This window comes from Prionailurus viverrinus, chromosome D4 (genome assembly GCF_022837055.1).
Source record: "Prionailurus viverrinus isolate Anna chromosome D4, UM_Priviv_1.0, whole genome shotgun sequence".
Lineage (NCBI taxonomy): Eukaryota > Metazoa > Chordata > Mammalia > Carnivora > Felidae > Prionailurus > Prionailurus viverrinus.
The window spans coordinates 24,475,036-24,494,021 of record NC_062573.1 but is presented as its reverse complement, the minus strand read 5'-3'; the positions used below and the strand labels follow the sequence as shown (position 1 = coordinate 24,494,021).

The 18,986-nt window shown below is 39.9% G+C and overlaps 2 protein-coding genes across 4 annotated transcripts; one reads left to right on the top strand and one right to left on the bottom strand.

Annotated features, from left to right (window-relative positions):
• Window positions 1-1,983: 1,983 nt before the first annotated feature.
• On the bottom strand, window positions 1,984-5,037 carry MRPL50 (mitochondrial ribosomal protein L50). Its single transcript, XM_047831564.1, has 2 exons — window positions 4,909-5,037; window positions 1,984-2,937 (listed from the first exon to the last, which is right to left on the bottom strand). The coding sequence occupies exons 1-2, from the start codon at window positions 4,998-5,000 to the stop codon at window positions 2,550-2,552; spliced, it is 480 nt and encodes a 159-aa protein (XP_047687520.1). The 5' UTR covers window positions 5,001-5,037; the 3' UTR covers window positions 1,984-2,549.
• Window positions 5,038-5,247: 210 nt separating this feature from the next.
• ZNF189 (zinc finger protein 189) lies at window positions 5,248-17,977 on the top strand. 3 transcript variants are annotated; one of them, XM_047829911.1, is made up of 3 exons: window positions 5,248-5,604; window positions 6,357-6,438; window positions 15,194-17,977. In XM_047829911.1, the coding sequence occupies exons 1-3, from the start codon at window positions 5,572-5,574 to the stop codon at window positions 16,912-16,914; spliced, it is 1,836 nt and encodes a 611-aa protein (XP_047685867.1). In that variant the 5' UTR covers window positions 5,248-5,571; the 3' UTR covers window positions 16,915-17,977. The 3 variants fall into 3 exon arrangements, with proteins under 3 accessions (XP_047685867.1, XP_047685865.1, XP_047685866.1); XM_047829909.1 differs by having other exon boundaries at window positions 6,312-6,438; XM_047829910.1 differs by having other exon boundaries at window positions 5,249-5,604; window positions 6,354-6,438.
• Window positions 17,978-18,986: the final 1,009 nt, after the last annotated feature.

Here is an 18,986-nt window from a genome sequence, read left to right as displayed (position 1 = left end):
GTGATTATCTGAGCAGTAAGATGGAAATGGTATTTTTTGTCTTTCCCAAATTTTTAAAAAAAGTGCTTTTATAATCAGAAAAATGACATTAAAATTAAAAAGGAGAGGGAGAAGTCTACTTATGTGGCTTAAAATACATAGTGTTTGTACAAGACTATTTCTATTAACCCTGAATATTTTATCATCAGGGTTTTTGTAAGTATATTTATGGAGTTCAAAGATCCAACTAAGTAAAATTAATGGACAACTTCTTGTATACAGCAATCACTTAATTTTTACAAATGTAACCTTTTAGAATTATATCAAGTTTGGTTACTTAAGTGAATAAGTTAGCAAACCTAACTTAATGTTCAGGAAAACCAAAGGTCATTATTCTGGTATGTTTATTGTGTTGGACTGTAGAACAGTGACGCCCTCTAGAGTTATTGATGGATGTGCAGTTTATCTTTTCTGGTAGCTCAGCTTTCGAGGATTGCTGCTTCAGGGTTGGAACTTTCCCACTTCAATACTAGGGTCTAGGGCCATGTTACTCAAAACATTATCACCATTGCCTAGGAGGTTTTTAGATACACAGAAGCTCAGGACCCACTTTTGATTTATGGAATAAGAATCTGCATTTTAAAAAGACCACCAAATGACTTGTATGCACATCGGATTTTGAGAAACACAGCTCCAGTCTACAAAGAAGTAATTTCTTCTGCCTTTACATTCATGAGAAGCCTGGTTTTACAGTTCTCCAACTGAAACCAATTGTTTTTTCAAACCGCCTTTATCATCCATTACTTCCATCATGCCCTTTATACATTTTCCTGTCTCCAGATCAGAAATAAAAGTTGTGTGGGAAATGAAATGATCAAATCCTGTATGTAAAATTCAAATATTTCCATACTGAAACCCTCTCACATAGAAGGTATATAATAGCTCTGATATTTAAGCTCCAGACACTCTGATACTCCAGACTTCTGAAAAGCTCTTTAATGTACAGGTTATTAAAAACCTGATCATCTGCTGATGTTTATTGGGCATGACTGTAATGTAACTGATTTTTCTAATATGCCAGAATTTATACACCCACATGATTTTTGCCCTCTTCAAAGTAGTCATCCTGGGAAAGAAAATAAATGCAATTTCCTTTGTTTAAAACCTGTCACTTTTCTTTCAGAACTGTAAGTAGTCAAGATAAAATATAAGAAATTCCTTCTCCTTCTTATTACTCTCTAGCCATTATCTAAAGTCTAAACAAAAATAATCCCTAATTTAATCACTTCCTCATCTAACATCTGTAATTCAGAACTGTCTGGTAACTTGCTATTTGAGTTATTTCCACAAATTGAGTACACCAAAGTCTGCAAAGACTTACCGCCCTAGTGGATACCCATAGGTATTCAAAGCTGCTTTTAAAAAGTTACAGAAAAGGGGTGCCTGGGTGGCTCAGTAAGTTAACCAACTGACTTTGGCTCAGGTCACGGTCTAACGGTTCGGGGGTTCGAGGCCTGCATTGGGCTCTGTGCTGGCAGCTCAGAGACTAGAGCCTGCTTTGGATTCTGTGTCTTCCTCTCTGTCTCTCTGCCCCTTGCAGACAGCTTGCGTGCTCTCTCTCTCTCAAATATAAATTTAAAAAAATAAAATAAAAAGTTACAGAAAAGATAAAGGGTTTGAAATAAACATCATCTCCTTTGAAGAGCATATTCATTTAGATACAGAAGCTGGCATATCTTTAAGAAAAATCACAGCACTTCATAGCTGGCATATATATTCTTTCGTTTATAATACTTAAGTTAAGGAAATGATAAGGCAAAAAAGCAAATTTTACTTTTTTTTTTAGTAGGCTTCACACTCAGCATGGAGCCCAAAGTGGGGCTTGAACTCACAACCCTGAGATCAAGACCTGAGCTGAGATCAAGAGTCGGACGCTTAATCGACTGAGACATTCAGGCAACCCACAAATTTCACCTTTAAAAAATTTAAAAATACACAACACTCTTCAAGAAATTTACTTTAATTCCAAAAGAGATTAATCTAGAATGAACAGTATCATTTTCTACTATTTTTACTCTTGTAGTAAAGCAATGAAAGAAACAACTTGCTGTAATATACAACATAAGATTTTTACATTTCTTTTATACATATCTACGTTTCCTTATTTGTATATGTACTATACATAATTAATGCCACCTTAGGTTTAAGAGTCCTAACAGGATTAAAACCTGTTTTTGCATCTACTAATTTATGCGTAAAAAATAAAGACCATGTGTGAACATATAATAGCCTTGTATCTTAAACCCAAGTTTAATTACAGTGTCCTCCAAAGAAGGAAATTTTCATACATGATTAAAGACTTGATTCCATTAAAAAAACAAAGTTCCAGCAAACGTGAAAAAAGAAAATCTTGTTAATTCATGATGAGAAAAAGAGATAATTCATCCTTCCACAGAAAAAGTGGGTTTAGAGAACAGTTCTGATAGCATTTCACATGGTAACATATCAAAAGTCTAAATAACCAGCCCCCTTGCTCAGGACAAAATGATCTTAATGAGCTCCTCTTCTGCTCAGTAACCCCAAGTGATTTTTACATTGGGAGGCAGATTACTAGCAGTAAGTTCATCAAATTTAGATTGATCCCTAATAGGCACATTATAGAAATCAAGAACATCTCTGACCCTGCACATCTGGTGAAGCCTGGAGTTGGGCACTGCATGGCCCAAGTCATCAGCTAAACGTGCCAAGAAACTGAACTTCAGAAGGCCATCTTCCAGGGACACATCCTGCCAACTGTTACCAACAGAGGAACCAAAAATTTCTTTGACACAAGATTCCAAACGACTCTGGAGATCTTCAGGTGGTATGTATGTTCGGCTTCGTAAGGGTGGACACACCAAAATAGGCTCTTTCTTCGCTTCTTCTACTGTCTCAGCCACCACTAGCTTTTTCTCTTTTCTAGAATGGTCAAAAACAAGTATGTGAATCTCTGGTTAACTGCACTAATGCAGCTGACAAACTGACAAACACCAGACCTAATCTTACCCATCTATCTAAATCAACCAATAATTTGCACACTTACTACTCTTCTGGGCACTGGAGAGAGAAGAATAAGATAGGTGCCTGCCTTTGGAAGCTTATAGTTGAACTGAGCTGATACAGACAGAAAAGAAAAGCTACTTACAGATTTCACATGCTGTAAGAATTCCTAAGAACACGTAAAGAGGTAAATCGCCTGTCTGGGATTCCCAGTTTCCAAACCCAACCAACCGCTCTAACCTCATGTCCTACAAATCTACTAGAAACACTCCATGCCCTACCCACACTAAACTACTACATTGTTTCCCACTTTCCTGAGGTCATGTGTTCCCTCAAGTTACATCCTACAGGAGATGCCAATTTCATCTTTGCCTATTGAAATCTTACTTTAAGTCCTAGAACAGAACTGTTCTCTTCCAAGGAGTTTTACTTCATTTCTCCGAATATAACTATAAATTCCTCTGATCTAGTATAGCGCTTTATATTGCTTTCACAGCACACTTCATCGTACCAGAGTTTTATTTATTTACATTCTATTTCTCTTACTAGATCATGGTTTCTCAGCCCAAACACTTGACATTTTGGACCAGATAATTCTTTGTTGTAGGAGGCTATCCTGTAATTGCAAGATGCTCAGCAGCATCCCTGGCCTCTACCCAGGGCAGGGTAAATGCGAGGAGCACTCCTATGCTCCAGTCATAACCAAAGGACATTGCCAAACGCCCCCTGATAGGCAAAATTATCTCTGGTTAAGAACCACTGTACCAGATTATAAACTCCTGAATACAGAAACCTGTTTTATTGATTTGGGGTCCTTTGAAAACTGCTTGAATAACTACTACTGAGTACATGGGCCAACGTGAGGAAATCTGCCTAAGACACTATTTCAGTGCTTAATGAAATATTATTCACTCTTGTTTTCCATGGAGCTGGTATCTGACTGGGATTGGTCATCACTACAAAAATTGGGAGGCATCAGAAATGAATGATGTGGAGGGGGGGAAGAAGGAGGAAGTACAGAAGGAAGGAAGGGGAGGGGGGGGAGGGGGAGAGGGAGGAAGGAAGGAAGAGAAAGAAAAGAAAAGAAAAGAAAAGAAAAGAAAAGAAAAGAAAAGAAAAGAAAAGAGGGATGCCTGGGTGGCTCAGTCGGTTGAGCGTCCGACTTCGGCTCAGGTAATGATCTCGCAGTTTGTGGGTTTGAGCCCCGTGTTGGGGAAAAGCAGTAGATGGAGAGTCAAAGACGGGTTCCAGCTGTGCCATTAACTTGCTTTCAGCAAAATACTTCCTATGGGGCCACCGTTTCCCCATATGCCAGAGCACTTAAGCTCTGAGAAGGGACTTTGTTTCCACTGCTGTAACCTACTTAGGGAAATGCTGGGCCAGAGAGGGCGTTTAGTTAACTACCTGTTGATGAATCAATGAATGGACAAACGAACAAACCGAGGAGGCCACGCTTCATTTCTGAATCTAGCTTGTGAAGAAATACCCCGCGCAAATGCACTTAGTTTACCGAGCACTTTCACGTTCATGTTCCATGTTACTCGTTCCAAACGAACCACTTGTATCCTGATACCACAGTCGGTGCCTGGAACACATGGTCAGCACTGTCTGCTTACTACACTAACGAGTGAAGTGGAAGGGAAAGGGGGCGGCATTTCCGTTATAAGATGAGAAAACTGAGGCCAAGACTGGGCCCCACCACTCAAGGACACCCGCGCTGAAGCCTCTGAACTCAGAACCTAACGTACTTTCTCGTCCTATCCCAAGTCAGGCGCAGGGCCAGGGTACCGTCCTAATAGCAGGACTCCCACTTTTGAATTCGTCCTTTCATCCTCCTCAGTTTCTCTCACTTTCGCTGAACGAGACCCACCATCTAACCTTCCGCTTTACCTGAATCGAGACCAAAATTCTCTGCGTGGTGCCCCTAAGACTATCCACGTGAGGCCTCTTCTGGTAACGCCAGACACTGACAGCGCCGCCATCTCGGAGGAGAGCTACCGGATGGGGCTCTGCCCCCCGCCGGCAGTGACGCGCCAAGACCAGCCAATCAAGTGTAAGCTTAGTGGTAGGTGTTCCCTTTTTCCTGTTAAGCCTCCCCAGAGGCTCCCTCCCGCTTTGCACGCCGGAAAATGTAGTCCGATGGGTCTTGCCGGCGGAGGCTGGACCGAGGCGCGCTCTCAGAGCACGACGGGAGTTGTAGTTGGGGGGCGTCCCGGGAAGGTTCCGGGTGACGCCTTCTGGTCCGGGGGCGGGCGGTCATAGCGCTCCTTGGCTGAAAGGAGGAGGGACTGGCAACTGGGAGGAGGCTCTAGTGAGGCCTGGAAGGCTGCGCAGCTAGGTGGGGAGGGAATTTGGAGTTGGGGGACAACCAAGTAGTGGGTCTGATATGCTGCTGGGGTCGTGACCGCTCTGGGACCGAGGCAGGACCTGGCCAGACCCAGCCTGGAGGCCTCGCCTTCGTGGGGCCTAATTTCCAACGGCCGGGTAGGCCTCACGAGAAGCTCCTTTCCTTGCGGCTTTCCCGGGTTCCCGTCCTGAATTTCTGTCCTGGAGATGGCCTCCCCTAGCCCCCCGCCGGAGCCAAAGGTAAGTCGCTCCTCTGGCAATCCCTGTTCTCTGGCCACTACTGGAGCTAGGCCGCGCTACCCACCCTGCCCCCCCGCCCCCATCCCCACGACCGTGGTCTTTAAGGCCAGCGCTGTGCAAGGAAGTACTCCGTAGTGGTCCGGATTGCGCCTCGCGACCAAATCGCCCACTTGGCCCTTGGTTTCAAGAGCGACTTGATAAATTAGCTGAAGAAAATTAGTAATGCTGCAAACAAGTGCTCTCATTTGTGAGTTCTTCCAGATGAGGCACCATTTTTGACTCTTCCCTGTGTCTTGTGCGCCTGTCACGAAGCTAGGACCCCAGGTAGACGCTTAGAGAACTTCCTGCAATTGAATTGAACAGGGTCTCAAGCCACTGCTAATAGAGTTGGATGGAGCCGGGCAATGAGGTGCAGGAAACTTGGGGAGGCCTTGGGGCAACTTACTAAAATAAAAGTGTTAGGGTATAATGATTCAGCCAGAAAAGCTCTATCCTTAGGACCATCACTACTGACGACCAGGATCCAGTTCAGTTGCCCTCTAGTTGGAGGTGCTTGTCTGATACAGAATTGGGCCCCATTTGGATCTCTGGGTAATCCTGTTCCTCCTAGACTACCCGGCTCTGAAAAGTGATTGCTTCGGCTACTTTCAGTGGTAGAATTGTCCTTGAGACAACAAGAACTGACTACAGAAATCGTACTATTTCAGGGGTTGCTGACATTTGAGGATGTGGCTGTGTTTTTTACCCAGGAGGAGTGGGATTATCTGGATCCAGCTCAGAGAAGCCTGTATAAAGATGTCATGATGGAGAATTATGGAAACCTGGTCTCACTGGGTAAGAATCTTTTGTTTCTCTGATTAAAATATCTAAGAAGCTATAAGAAATCAGACCCTGAGAACACTTGAACCACCACGAGTACCAAAACTGCTTTGTTCCAAAGTTCAGATTCAAACATTTCGGCCATTAATTGTTTCCATGACTCTCGTCTGTAGTGTCCTTGCAAAAACCAAAATACAAGCCTTTCTGGCTTCTTATCTTCATAATCTCATTCCCATACTGCTCTGCACTTTCCCTCCTGGCTCATCCTCCCACTGCTTTCCTCCCACCCCTTTTCACTCTGCCTTCTGGAGCCCCTGTTCTTCTTCACATAATGTTCCTTACCCCTCCTGGCCTTAACCGAAAACTGGCACTTTCCCAAGGACACCACTTCTCTGGCAGAGGCTGCTTACTCTCCCACATCCTCCTTTTTCCCTATCCTTTGTCTCAAGGCTGGAAGGGAGAAGTTACTATTCTCCTGGCTTTTCAGTGTTGTTCTCAAAGCGTTAGTTTTAACCCTTCAAACAAAATCTCCCTTTGGAGGCTTCAGCAGTCTTGCTCTACCCACCCAATTCTCTTCTGCTGTCATCTGCGAACATTGTTTGGTCTGTCACACGTAGATTTTGTCACATTTCAGAATCTCTCTATGCTAACCTATGCCATCAATGATGCAGCCATTATTTAAGCCTTGCTATATCCTGACCACGTTGTCTTCAGGAACCTTGCTTTCCTTTTTTGTTCAGCAAGTCCCATCAGTGATCAAACCCTCAATTTTGTCAAGGCAGGCAAATCTTAAGCCCCAGTATCTTAGTCTTTGAAAATTCTTCAGCCATTGTTTTTATCTTAGACCATAACTAAACAGGGGTGACCAAAACAGACATGATCTCTGCCCATGTAGAGCTTACTACAATTTCTTACGCTTCTACATCTCCTACTCGTTTCCTCCCAAACCAGCTTATTCCCAGTCGTGCTACTTGTTCCTTGGTTTCTCCTTTTTCCTCCCAGATTATCAGTCCTCTTCTAACTTCACCTCTTCATCTGTTCCATGGACCTACATATGAATTATCACCAGCATGCTCTCTCGCCACCTTGTCATTGTGCTCTACCCATTCTGCAAACTTCATATTCTGTATTGGTTATAAAATCAGCTTTTTCTCTTGAGTTGCCAAGCACAGCAGGGGAAATTGTTTAACTGAAAGGATTAATGCCCTGGATATATGCATGGCTTTTCTAATAGTCTCCAGTGGGTTTTCACATCTCAGCCAGTTTTTTATCATTGATTTGCTCATTCTCTTCTTCCCTTTAGTGACTATTCCAAAAACTTAAAAAAGTTTTCCTTGGGTCCATCACTCAGTAGTAGACCTCACTTTCTGTTTCACAGAGAAGATAGAGGCCACTGAATATGAACTCTGACTTTCTGCCCCTCGTGTGTATGCTTAAGTCTGCTCCTTTTTCCTCACTTTTCCAAGAACCTATCCGTCATCTTTTTTTTTTTTCCCCCTTACAACTTCAGTCTCTATTCCTTCTCCTCTGGTACCTTTATTTTGGTGATGGGTATGTTTATGACTCTTCCAGTTGGGGAAGGTAGGGCCCGGGGGGTGGCTGTCCTTTGAGAGAGCCTGTAACCTGCTCCTTGTTCACTTACAGCCAAGTTTTTGTAAGAGTAGTTAATGTATATTCTTTACTTTCCCTACCATTATCTCTAAGCCCCTTCTCTTGCCTCTACCCTTCCCCTTAAATTGTTTAACATTCTACTTTAATAGCCTAATTGTCAAATGGAATAGACACTTGGGCCTTATTTTATTTCACCTCTCTTTATGTATTTGAAGCTCTTTATTGCTTACTTGTATTGCCTTCCTCTCCATCTATGTGCTTTCTTTGGCGAACCTTATCTATAGTCAGGTCATCACCTACCACTGTGATGAGTCCCAAATCTTTATCTCTACCTAAGAGAAGCAATTGAAGCCTAACTGCCTAAGCAAAAGTCCTGGTTCCACCACTTACAAGCCTTGTGACCATGGGTGAATTATATAACCTTTCCATGCCTGTTGCTTTTTTACCCAATGGCAGTAATAATAGCACTTACTTCTTAGAGTTACTGTGAGTACTGAGTTAATATGTGTAAAGCACTTAGGACACTGGTTAGCATGTACTAAGTATAATATAAATGTTGATTGCTATCGTCATCATACCTATTATCTTCTCTAAGAGCTCCAAAATCTTCGTCATCTCCTTTTGAAGACCACATAAATAACTCACACCTGGCCAGTCTCAAATAATCCATTAAGATCTCAAGGCCCTTCTCTTCAGAATTAAGTACTCCTTTCTCTGTGCTGCCATGTATTGCACTGTGCTGCACTTCTGTTGAATTTCTCAACTGTATGCACAGTTTACAATCAATTTATCAAATGACTGTACTCTAGTCATTCTTTATGTTATTTCTCTAACCAGACTGGTCTCCATGAGGATGGTAACTATATATTTTTTCATTCGATTTCTCCAGCACTTAGCACAGAACCAGGTATATATTATATGCCTTTAAATATTTGTATAACTGAATTACTATACTTAAGACTCAGAACCTCTTGTGGCTCCTGGGTGGCTCAGTTGGTTAAGCATCCAACTTTGACTCAGGTCATGATCTCGCAGTTCGTGCGTTTAAGCCCTGCATCAGGCTGTGTGCTGACAGCTCGGAGCCTAGAGCCTGCTTCGGATTCTGTGTGTGTCTCTCTCTCTGCCTCTCTCCCCCACTTACACACTATCTTTCCCTTTCTCTCTTTCTCAAAATTAAATAAACATAAAAACAAGAAAAAGATCGGTACCTCTTGAACAGATTATTGCATTAGCCCATAAACTAGCCTCTTGCCTCCAACTCCCTTTCTTTTAATACATTCTATTCACTGCCACCAAAGTGATTTTGTTAGTTAACTGCTTACAATTTCTGATTCCTGAGAGCTTAATAAAAAATTTAATTTCTTGTCCTACCTACCAGGGCCTCTCTAAATAGCCCCTGCCTAGCTTTCTAACATCATCTATTATTTCCTGCACACCACTTCAGTCTCTAGCCAGATCAGCTGCTGATTTTTTTCTCCCAATATGCTATGGTGTCTCTGAGTCACTGCCAGCTTTATCCACACATATGGTATCCTGGTTGATAGAACCAGGCAAATGCCCAGTCTTGCCTGTCCCTACTACTGTAAAATGTGAGTACCATATGGATGAAGGCATGGCAGTGAGCCCATCTGTGATCTACTTTCAGGCTCTCATTTTAGCTGAACTACAGCTTTTTATCAGTTCTTTCTCCCTCCACAATCTTTTCATCTTCCTCTGTAGACTCTGTCTCCATTCCCTTGATGACAAATCACAATTACTTAACCTTTTTTTCTTTAATTTTTTTAATGTTTATTTATTTTTGAGAGAAAGAGAGAGACATAGTATGCGTGGGGGAGAGGCAGAGAGAGAGAGAGAGGAGACACAGAATCTGAAGCAGTCTCCAGGCTCTGAGCTATCAGCACAGAGCCCAGTGCGGGGCTCAAAATCACGAACCGCGAGATCATGACTTGAGCCAAAGCCTGACACTTAAATGACTGAGCTACCCAGGTGCCCCCTTAACTTTTCTAATATAGTGTTTTCCTGCACTTCATCTTGCTGCTTTACTTAATACAATACTTTTCCAGTTTTAATTTTGGTCCTTTATTTAATACCTTTCTCCTTTCCATGCTGACTTTTACTTAAAAGCTTTAGTAACAACATTGATAATACAGCTGACAGCTTGATCTCAGTTCTTTGAAATGAACTGGACTTCTTTAATTTTAATGACTCCTTTTCAGTCTGCTTGAACCTTATTGGACCTTGACAGAATTGGGAATTGCTGTACCTGTAAGACCTTAATCTCATTGCTTCAGTTCTTTGATTATAGTCTCTTTTCAGTTATTTGTTCAACTACTCATCCATTCAATAAATAGTTAATCAAGCACTGTGCTAGCGCTAAGAATGCAAGTCTTCCCCATTCTGTCATTCTTTTACCAAGAAAACTGTTCTTTTTATACTTTTTTAGATACTAGGGTTAGCAACTATGGTCCACAGCCCAAATCTGGCACTGTCCATTTTTATAAATAAAGTTTTATTGGAACATGGACATGCCCAATCCCTTGTGTATTATCTGACACTACTTTCACGCTATAGTGACAGAGTTGAATAGTTGCAACAGAGACCATTTTTAGCTAACAAAGCTAAAAATATTTATTGTCTGGCCCTTTTTAGAAAATGTGTGGTAACTCTTGTTCTTTCCTAAAGTTTAGCCACTTCCACTTTACCATTTCCTTGCTTTTTGTCTCTCTCTTCAGCTAGCATATTATTAAAACGGGTTAAAGATTATAGGAATCAACTCAAACTAGCTTAAGCCAACAAGAGAACTTACTGTAGGGACATAGGTGGCTCATAGGATATATAAGCATGATTGCAACTGGATATCAGAAAAGGACTAAACCCAAAAATTGGTGCGCTCAGGAAGTCAGTGATTAACGCTTGCATTTTGTTTCTTTCTCCTTGGTAGATTAGTCTTTCCTCCTCATATCCACATGCTTTTGTCCCTATAGCTTCTGAGTTGATAGGTTACAATTCTGTCATGTTCAGAATAACTGCATATTTCATTTTTAATTCCAAATTCCTGGGAGAGATGCACTTTGAGTCAGCGGTACTCTAGACAAATTAGCTATGATCACAGGATGGGAACATAAGACCAGCATGGCAGAGACCTCAGAAGGTGATTATAGCTAACAAGCCCAGATCTCACAGATAGTCCTTTCTGTGCTGCTTTGTGTACAAGACTGAAGTCACTTGTTTTCTTTACCTATCTGTTTGACCTGTTTATTTTTGTCCAGAGCATCTCTATTTTACTTAGCAATATATTGCATTTTATATCTAGCATGATAAATCATTCTCTTATATTCTTTTCCAGGATACACTTAGCTAGTTTTCTGCATTCTTCCAGTTGAAATTTAGATTCATTGGGGTTTTTAATTAGTTCATAAGATTTTGATTGGAATACAATTGGGTTCATAGATTGTTTTAGGAAGAATTAAGATCCTTATAATATTGAATCTCTTTAGCAATTTGGTTGACTCTATTTGTCTGTCTTAAGTCCTTCAGAAAAAGTTTATGGTTTATCTCTGTGGATCTCGTACAGTTCTTGTAAGATTTATTTATAGGTTTTATGGTTTTGTTATCATAAAAGCATATTTTATTTTTCTATAATATTTCCCAACTGGTTATCCTTGGTAGTAAGTACCAGTATTTATTTTATAGCTTAGTCTTCATGTTGCTATTATATTTCACTTAATTCTTCTAGAAATTTTAGTTAGACATTCATATTGTCTGCAAATAAGAATTTGTCTTACTCCTTTGAGTAAAACCCCTGGAACAGTAACCACTGGGTAAACATTAAAAGAGACTTCCCCTTCTCACAAGGAATTTACAAACCCATAGAAGAGACGAACACAAACAGTTAAAACAGCAGTGCAGTAATAGCTATAATACAGTTGTGGATGAGGACTGGTGATAAAAAACAGAACACCTAATCTGTCTAGTGGACTTAGTGAAGTCTTTGTGGAGGAACTGTTGCTTTGAATTGAGTCCTAAAGAGCAACCAAGAGTTGGCCAGGTAAACAATGCTGGGGGACATTTAGTAAACGAGATATGCAATGAAATGGTATAAAACATTAACATAAGCAATTTGCCCAATTCCAGTGTGAGAAAGTGGGTAGAAGGGTGACTTGAGGTTTAGAGAACCTGTTGTGAAGCACTGAGTACCATAATGTAAAGAGCTTTGATTTGATCCTAGAGATGATCGAGTACTAGTGAACCTACAGGTGGTGATGTGACTGGAATTCCATTTCCTGTACATCTCTCTGGATGCAGCTAAGTAGGTACAGTGTGGGGGCAGATTAAAGACTAGAGTGAAGGATTATTAGATGGCTTTTGCATCATCCAGAGAAAACATGGGAAGAAGGTAGATGCTAGAGAGTCGGATCTTTGGTTTTGGTGATTGGGCAACAAAAAGAAAAATGGAGAAATCTAGGAAGATTTTCAACTTTGGGTAATGGATGAGGATGCCCGTTAAGATAATTAGAGGTAGAGACCTACATGACAGCAGATGATGAGGATCATGTTAATTGCAAGCCCTTTTTGAGGCATGTAAGTGGCGATATCGTGAGTATGAATATAGAGCAAGGTAAGAATGTAAACATGGGTGAGGCACCTGAGTGGCTTAGTCAGTTAAGCATCCAACTCTTGACTTCGGCTAAGGTCATGAGCTCAGTTTGTGAGACTGAGCCCTCCTGTCAGGCTCTGCACTGACAGTGGAGAGCTTGCTTGGGATTCTGTGTCTCTTCTCTCTCTTTCTCTCTCTCTCTCTCTCTCTCTCTCTCTCTCTCTCTCTCTCTCTCTCAATAAATAAATAAATAAATAAATAAATAAATAAATAAATAAATAAGCTTACAAGAAAGGAATGTAAACATTATTGGTAACAGTAACCTTGTCAAACAGCAGTTGACAAAGGAAGAAAAATACATGAAGGAGATTTTTTAGAAAAGGCCAAAGAAAAAGTAGGGAGGGGACTAGAAAAATGCAACATACAACAATACATACATACAGCATACAGCAACAGCATAGAAACCAAAAACAGATAGTGTCAAAATGGGAATAATCGACAGTGTCAGATGCTGCTGAATAAAGGACTGAAAAATGTTTGTTGTATTTGTTATTCAAGAGTTATTGGTGATTTCATAAGAAGCATCTCTCGATTCCGGAAACCAAAGCCAGATTTCACAGTAGGTTATAGAACAGATTGAATGGGAAGATGTTGGGCATGAAAAACATAGTTGGGAAATGGAGAGCTACAGAGTTAAAATTTTATTTCACAAATTTGGATTTCATTAAGAAAAGGATTTCAAGTTCAAGATATAGTTGGACATATTTGTATGCTGAGCATATTTGTATGCATGTTGATATGTTGGACAATGGAGAATACAGATGGAAGAAAGAGGGAAAAAATGCTAATAATTGAACAAACACTCAGAGACAGTGGGATAAAGAGAACGTAGATGAATTCAGCTTGGATAGGAATGGGATAGATCTTCATGTGCCATTGCATATAATTTTATAGGAAAGGGGCAGAAAGTTGAGGGAGTTCTTTGATCCTTTTTCATTGTGTGAAAGAAAGCAGTCCAGTGAAGTGAATTTGAGAGAGAATACTGTAAGTAGTATAAGCAAAAATAAAGTTTCTACTAGTTTCTTAGAGGAATAAGAGAAAGCTTTTTGGAATAAAATAACTTAATGACTGGTTTAAAGTGAGTGAAAAGAAAATTCGAAGATGACTCCAAAGGTGGAAGGTTAGAAAATTAAGAGAAAAGAGGAAGTCTAAAAAAGGAAATTGTTTAGGGCCAAATATATATTTGGTGGTGATCAACCAAATATGTGGAATTATCCAGCAGAAAGCGAGAGAAAAGAAAGAAGTCAGAGGCAGACTTAAGTGTTCTATACGCCACTCTGTTTACATTGTAGACCATTATGTTATCTTTCCTTAACACATGCAAGATTTTCATTTCTCAGATGTCTTAGAGACTCTCGGTTGGAACCAGATGGTTCCAATGTGGCTCTTACATCTTTGGAAGAGTAAGAATCATGTATACTTGAAGAACGTGGGGTGATTTGTGGTAGGTGAGGTTACCACACACTGCTTTTCCCTGTTTCTTTCATTTACCTTGACTGTGTTCCTTTGTACTTATTTTTGTCATTCTATATCATAGACTCCATGTCACTCCAACCCATTTTTTTTAAAGCTGTTTTGTCTCTTGATACAGGAATTGCTTTACTTAATATTTTACCATTTTATTTTCTTTCCCCAGTATACTTGTCATCCATTTTATTTGGTAGGAAGTTTCATGTCTTATCTTTGAATACTGAATCATTACACAATGCCTGGCATGCTTTTGATTGCAATAAGTAAATTCTTTTTTTTTTTATTTTATTTTTATTTTTTTATTTAATAAGTAAATTCTTATTAATTGTTGCTTCCTGGTTTTTGTCTTTTATCTTTCTCAACATCATTTTGTGTTCCTTTCTGTCAGTTACTTAATCTACTCACACTCCAGCAATGTTGTTTCATCCCAGATTTCCCAGAACCTACTGTTTTCTTCCTGTGTCATCCTTTCTTCTTTGACAGACTAATTCATCACACCACTATTTGTCTTATTTCATTGTTGCCAATCTTACCTTGCATAATTCTCTGTTGATCACCAGCCCTTCCTCCCAACTCTGCTTACCCCCACTAACTTATCATTTGCCTCATAAAAACACTCTTTTCTGGCCACCCCGCTGGCTCATTCAGAGGAACATGTGACTCTTGATCTTGGGGTTGTGAGTTTGAGTCCCATGTTGGGTGTAGAGATTACTAAAAAAAATTAAAACTTCAAAGCTTGCTCCGTTAAAAAAACAACACTCTTCACACCCCTTCTCTAAGAAAAACTTTTCATCAGATAACTAATAATAATATTTACATAGCTTGTATTCTTTGCCAGGTATGGTCTTAAATGCTTTATGTATAGGAACTAATTTAATTTTTACAACAATACTGTGAAGTAATCATCCACATTTTATAGATGTAGTGGATTAATTTATCTTAATCTTATTTTCCTAAGCATTTCTCCTTGCTAGCAAAGAGCCTGGCTAATCTTTCTATTTTCTATTTTCTATTTTCTATTTATTATTCCAGATGTTTTAAACAGAGATAAGGATGAGGAGCCAACTGTAAAACAAGAAATTGAGGAAATTGAGGAAGAAGTGGAACCACAGGGTGTAATAGTTACAAGAATCAAAAGTGAAATTGACCAAGATCCCATAGGTAGAGAAACCTTTGAACTTGTTGGTAGGTTAGATAAACAGAGAGGAATCTTCTTATGGGAAATACCAAGGGAATCTTTGGCCCAGGAACAGAGAATGTTCAGAGGAAACACTAACATTATTCGTAAGAGACCAAACCCAGAAGAGAAATGCCATAAATGTGAAGAATGTGGAAAGGGATTTGTCCGCAAGGCCCATTTCATTCAACATCAAAGGGTCCATACTGGTGAGAAGCCTTTTCAGTGCAATGAATGTGGGAAAAGTTTTAGTCGCAGTTCATTTGTTATTGAACATCAGAGAATTCACACTGGGGAAAGGCCCTATGAGTGTAATTATTGTGGAAAAACCTTTAGTGTGAGCTCAACCCTTATTAGACATCAGAGAATCCACACTGGAGAGAGACCCTATCAGTGTAATCAGTGTAAACAGAGCTTCAGCCAGAGAAGGAGCCTTGTTAAACATCAAAGGATCCACACAGGTGAGAAACCCCATAAATGTAGTGACTGTGGGAAAGCCTTCAGTTGGAAATCACACCTTATTGAACATCAGAGAACTCACACTGGTGAGAAACCCTATCACTGTACCAAATGTAAGAAAAGCTTTAGTCGAAATTCATTACTTGTTGAACATCAGAGAATTCACACTGGGGAAAGACCCCATAAATGTGGTGAGTGTGGAAAAGCTTTTAGATTAAGTACATACCTTATACAACACCAAAAAATCCACACTGGTGAGAAGCCTTTTCTTTGTATTGAATGTGGAAAAAGCTTCAGTCGGAGCTCATTTCTTATTGAACATCAAAGGATCCATACAGGTGAAAGACCTTATCAGTGCAAAGAGTGCGGGAAAAGCTTCAGTCAACTGTGCAACCTTACTCGTCATCAGAGAATTCACACAGGAGACAAACCCCATAAATGTGAGGAATGTGGAAAAGCCTTTAGTAGAAGCTCAGGTCTTATTCAGCATCAGAGAATCCACACCAGAGAGAAGACTTACTCATACAATGAAACTAAGGAAAGTTTTGATCCAAATTGCAGTCTTGTTATACAGCAGGAAGTCTATCCCAAGGAAAAATCTTATAAATGTGATGAATGTGGGAAAACTTTTAGTGTCAGTGCTCATCTTGTACAACATCAAAGAATACACACTGGTGAAAAGCCCTATCTATGTACTGTATGTGGGAAAAGCTTCAGTCGGAGCTCATTTCTTATTGAACATCAGAGAATCCATACTGGTGAGAGACCTTATCTATGCAGACAGTGTGGCAAAAGCTTTAGTCAACTTTGTAACCTTATTCGACATCAGGGTGTTCACACAGGTAATAAACCCCATAAATGTGATGAATGTGGGAAGGCCTTTAGCCGGAACTCAGGCCTTATTCAGCATCAGCGAATACACACAGGAGAGAAACCTTACAAGTGTGAGAAGTGTGACAAAAGTTTTAGTCAACAGCGCAGCCTTGTCAACCATCAGAAGATCCACGCAGAGGTGAAAACCCAAGAAACCCACGAATGTGATGCTTGTGGTGAAGCCTTCAATTGCCGCATATCTCTGATTCAGCATCAAAAATTGCACTCTACGTGGATGCAATAAATGTCAAGAGATGTTCGAGCGCAGTTTGACTTGAGACTAGCTACCCAAGTGCGGTTTCAGTATGGCTCAACATGAGTCAGGTTTAGTGATAAATTCTCCTTGGCCTCAGGCAAATTGTTTCTGAAGATTCTGTGAATAGTGGACAACTGCCCACAGGCAGCTCAAGACTTCCATTACTCTTTGTTTTGATGATCATAGAGAAAGACTCAGTAATTTATTTAAGCATCCTTTTCAAAAAAAAAAAATAAGCATCCTTTTCTAACACATCTTTCAGCAGAGAGGTCAAACCCAGGTTCAGAGCACTTGGTATTGTAATTAAAAAGGGGAGAAGGACAAAGTTGCATTGGTACAAGGGAGCTGAAGGTAGAAAAGTAGCGTAATTATTCAAGAAAGTCCTCTGCCACCATTATATGGTGGTTCTTTCAGTTCCATGATGTGTCTGGCTGTGCATGCCAAAGCCTAGTAATTAAGCATATGATTTACATTTTCAAGGAAACAAAGCCCCAGGTGTTTTTTGGTTTTTTTTTTCCTTTTTTTTAACTGCTTCTCCAAAGTTTTGGTCATTTCTTAAGAAAGCCAGTTTTTTGGCATGTGAGTTAAGCAGTTCCAATGCCTTGTTGTTCCCAGATCTGTGAAATGATTGGACCAGTAATTTTACACGTAAAGATTATGTGAGCAATTAAGAAACCTAGCAAAGGTGTTACCAAGGAACCTTAGGGAGTGCCTTTTTTTAAGATGGGCCCAACAAAGTGGAGGAAGACACTTCTTTATGTGCCCTCCCGACTGTGAAACATAATTGTAGTCCTATACAAATAATCTTACTCCTCCACTACCAGTAGCATGCAAAAGTGTACATATTTTGATTACCAAGAGTTGGAAATAAAGAATATCTGGAGTCTATGCTAGGAAGCTGAGATATTTTGGTATTGCTTTGGTTTTTATGGTAACTAGACTTTGCATGCAATTTTAAAATCCTTATTTCCGGTTCTAGGGTTTCCCTTAGTTAATGGTTATATAAACCTACTAATTCATCTGTTCTAATCATTAAACCTGTTTTGTTTTTTGCTTTGTGTAAGAGTTCTTTATTACTTTAGTGCAAAATCTATCCTGTCAAATACTGCATTTGAAAATTAGAATTGGGGTGCCTGTGTGGCTCAGTCGGTTCAGGTCCAACTTTGGCTCAGGTCATGATCTCACTCCTGAGTGAAGGAGTTTGAGCCCTGTATCAGACTGTGTGCTGACAGCTCAGAGCCTGGAGCCTGTTTCAGATTCTGTCTCTCCCTCTCTCTCTGCCCCGCCCCCACTCACTCTCTCTTTCTCTCTCTCAAAAGTAAACATTTTTAAAATTCTCAAAAAAAAATTAGGATCAAGATTTAAAAGAAATTGCTCTCACTTGTTCTACCTGTGACTACAGGCATACCTTGGAGATATTGTGAATTTGGTTCCAGACCACTGCAATGAAGCAGATAATTGGAGTGAAGCAAGTCAAATTAATTTTTGGTTTCTTAGTGCATATAAAAATTATGTTTGCACTTAAGTGTGCAGTGGTATTATGTCTAAGAAATCAATGTACATACCTTAATTTTAAAATATTGCTAAAAAGGGCTAACCATCATCTGAGCTTTGAACGGGTCAATCACTGATCAGATTAGCATAACATAATAATGAAAATATTTGAAATATTGCAGGAATCACCAAAGTGTGACAGAGACATAAAGTGGGCAAATACTTTTAGAGAAACGGAATGAATAGAATTGGCACAGGTTTGCCACAAACCTTCAATATGTGAAAAAATGCAGTATCTGGGTAGCATAATGAAGCGAACCAATAGAATGAGGTGTGCCTGTAAGTTACCTTTCCTGGGTTAGTTCAATTAAGGTTAAATACAATTTTTTTAGTTTCTGAATATGGAATTCCAAAACACCAGAACTCCAATTCTAACTTCCTAATAGCTTGAGGAAAAAACCTCCCTTTCTTCAATATTGTAGACCTTCTGAATGTCACCTCCAAACTTAAATCTTCTCAAAATAGGTGTGTGTGCACATGTAAATGTCAGTGTTCTAGTATACATG

Bases quoted from the DNA above. Each gene is read 5' to 3' on its own strand.
- MRPL50 (XM_047831564.1), bottom strand. From the start codon at position 5,000: ATGGCGGCGCTGTCAGTGTCTGGCGTTACCAGAAGAGGCCTCACGTGG. The intron at 2,938-4,908 runs GTAAAGCGGAAG...TGACCATTCTAG, and splicing joins GAATTTTGGTCTCGATTCAG to AAAAGAGAAAAAGCTAGTGG.
- ZNF189 (XM_047829909.1), top strand. From the start codon at position 5,572: ATGGCCTCCCCTAGCCCCCCGCCGGAGCCAAAG. The intron at 5,605-6,311 runs GTAAGTCGCTCC...GTACTATTTCAG, and splicing joins GCCCCCCGCCGGAGCCAAAG to GGGTTGCTGACATTTGAGGA. The intron at 6,439-15,193 runs GTAAGAATCTTT...TTATTATTCCAG, and splicing joins TGGAAACCTGGTCTCACTGG to ATGTTTTAAACAGAGATAAG.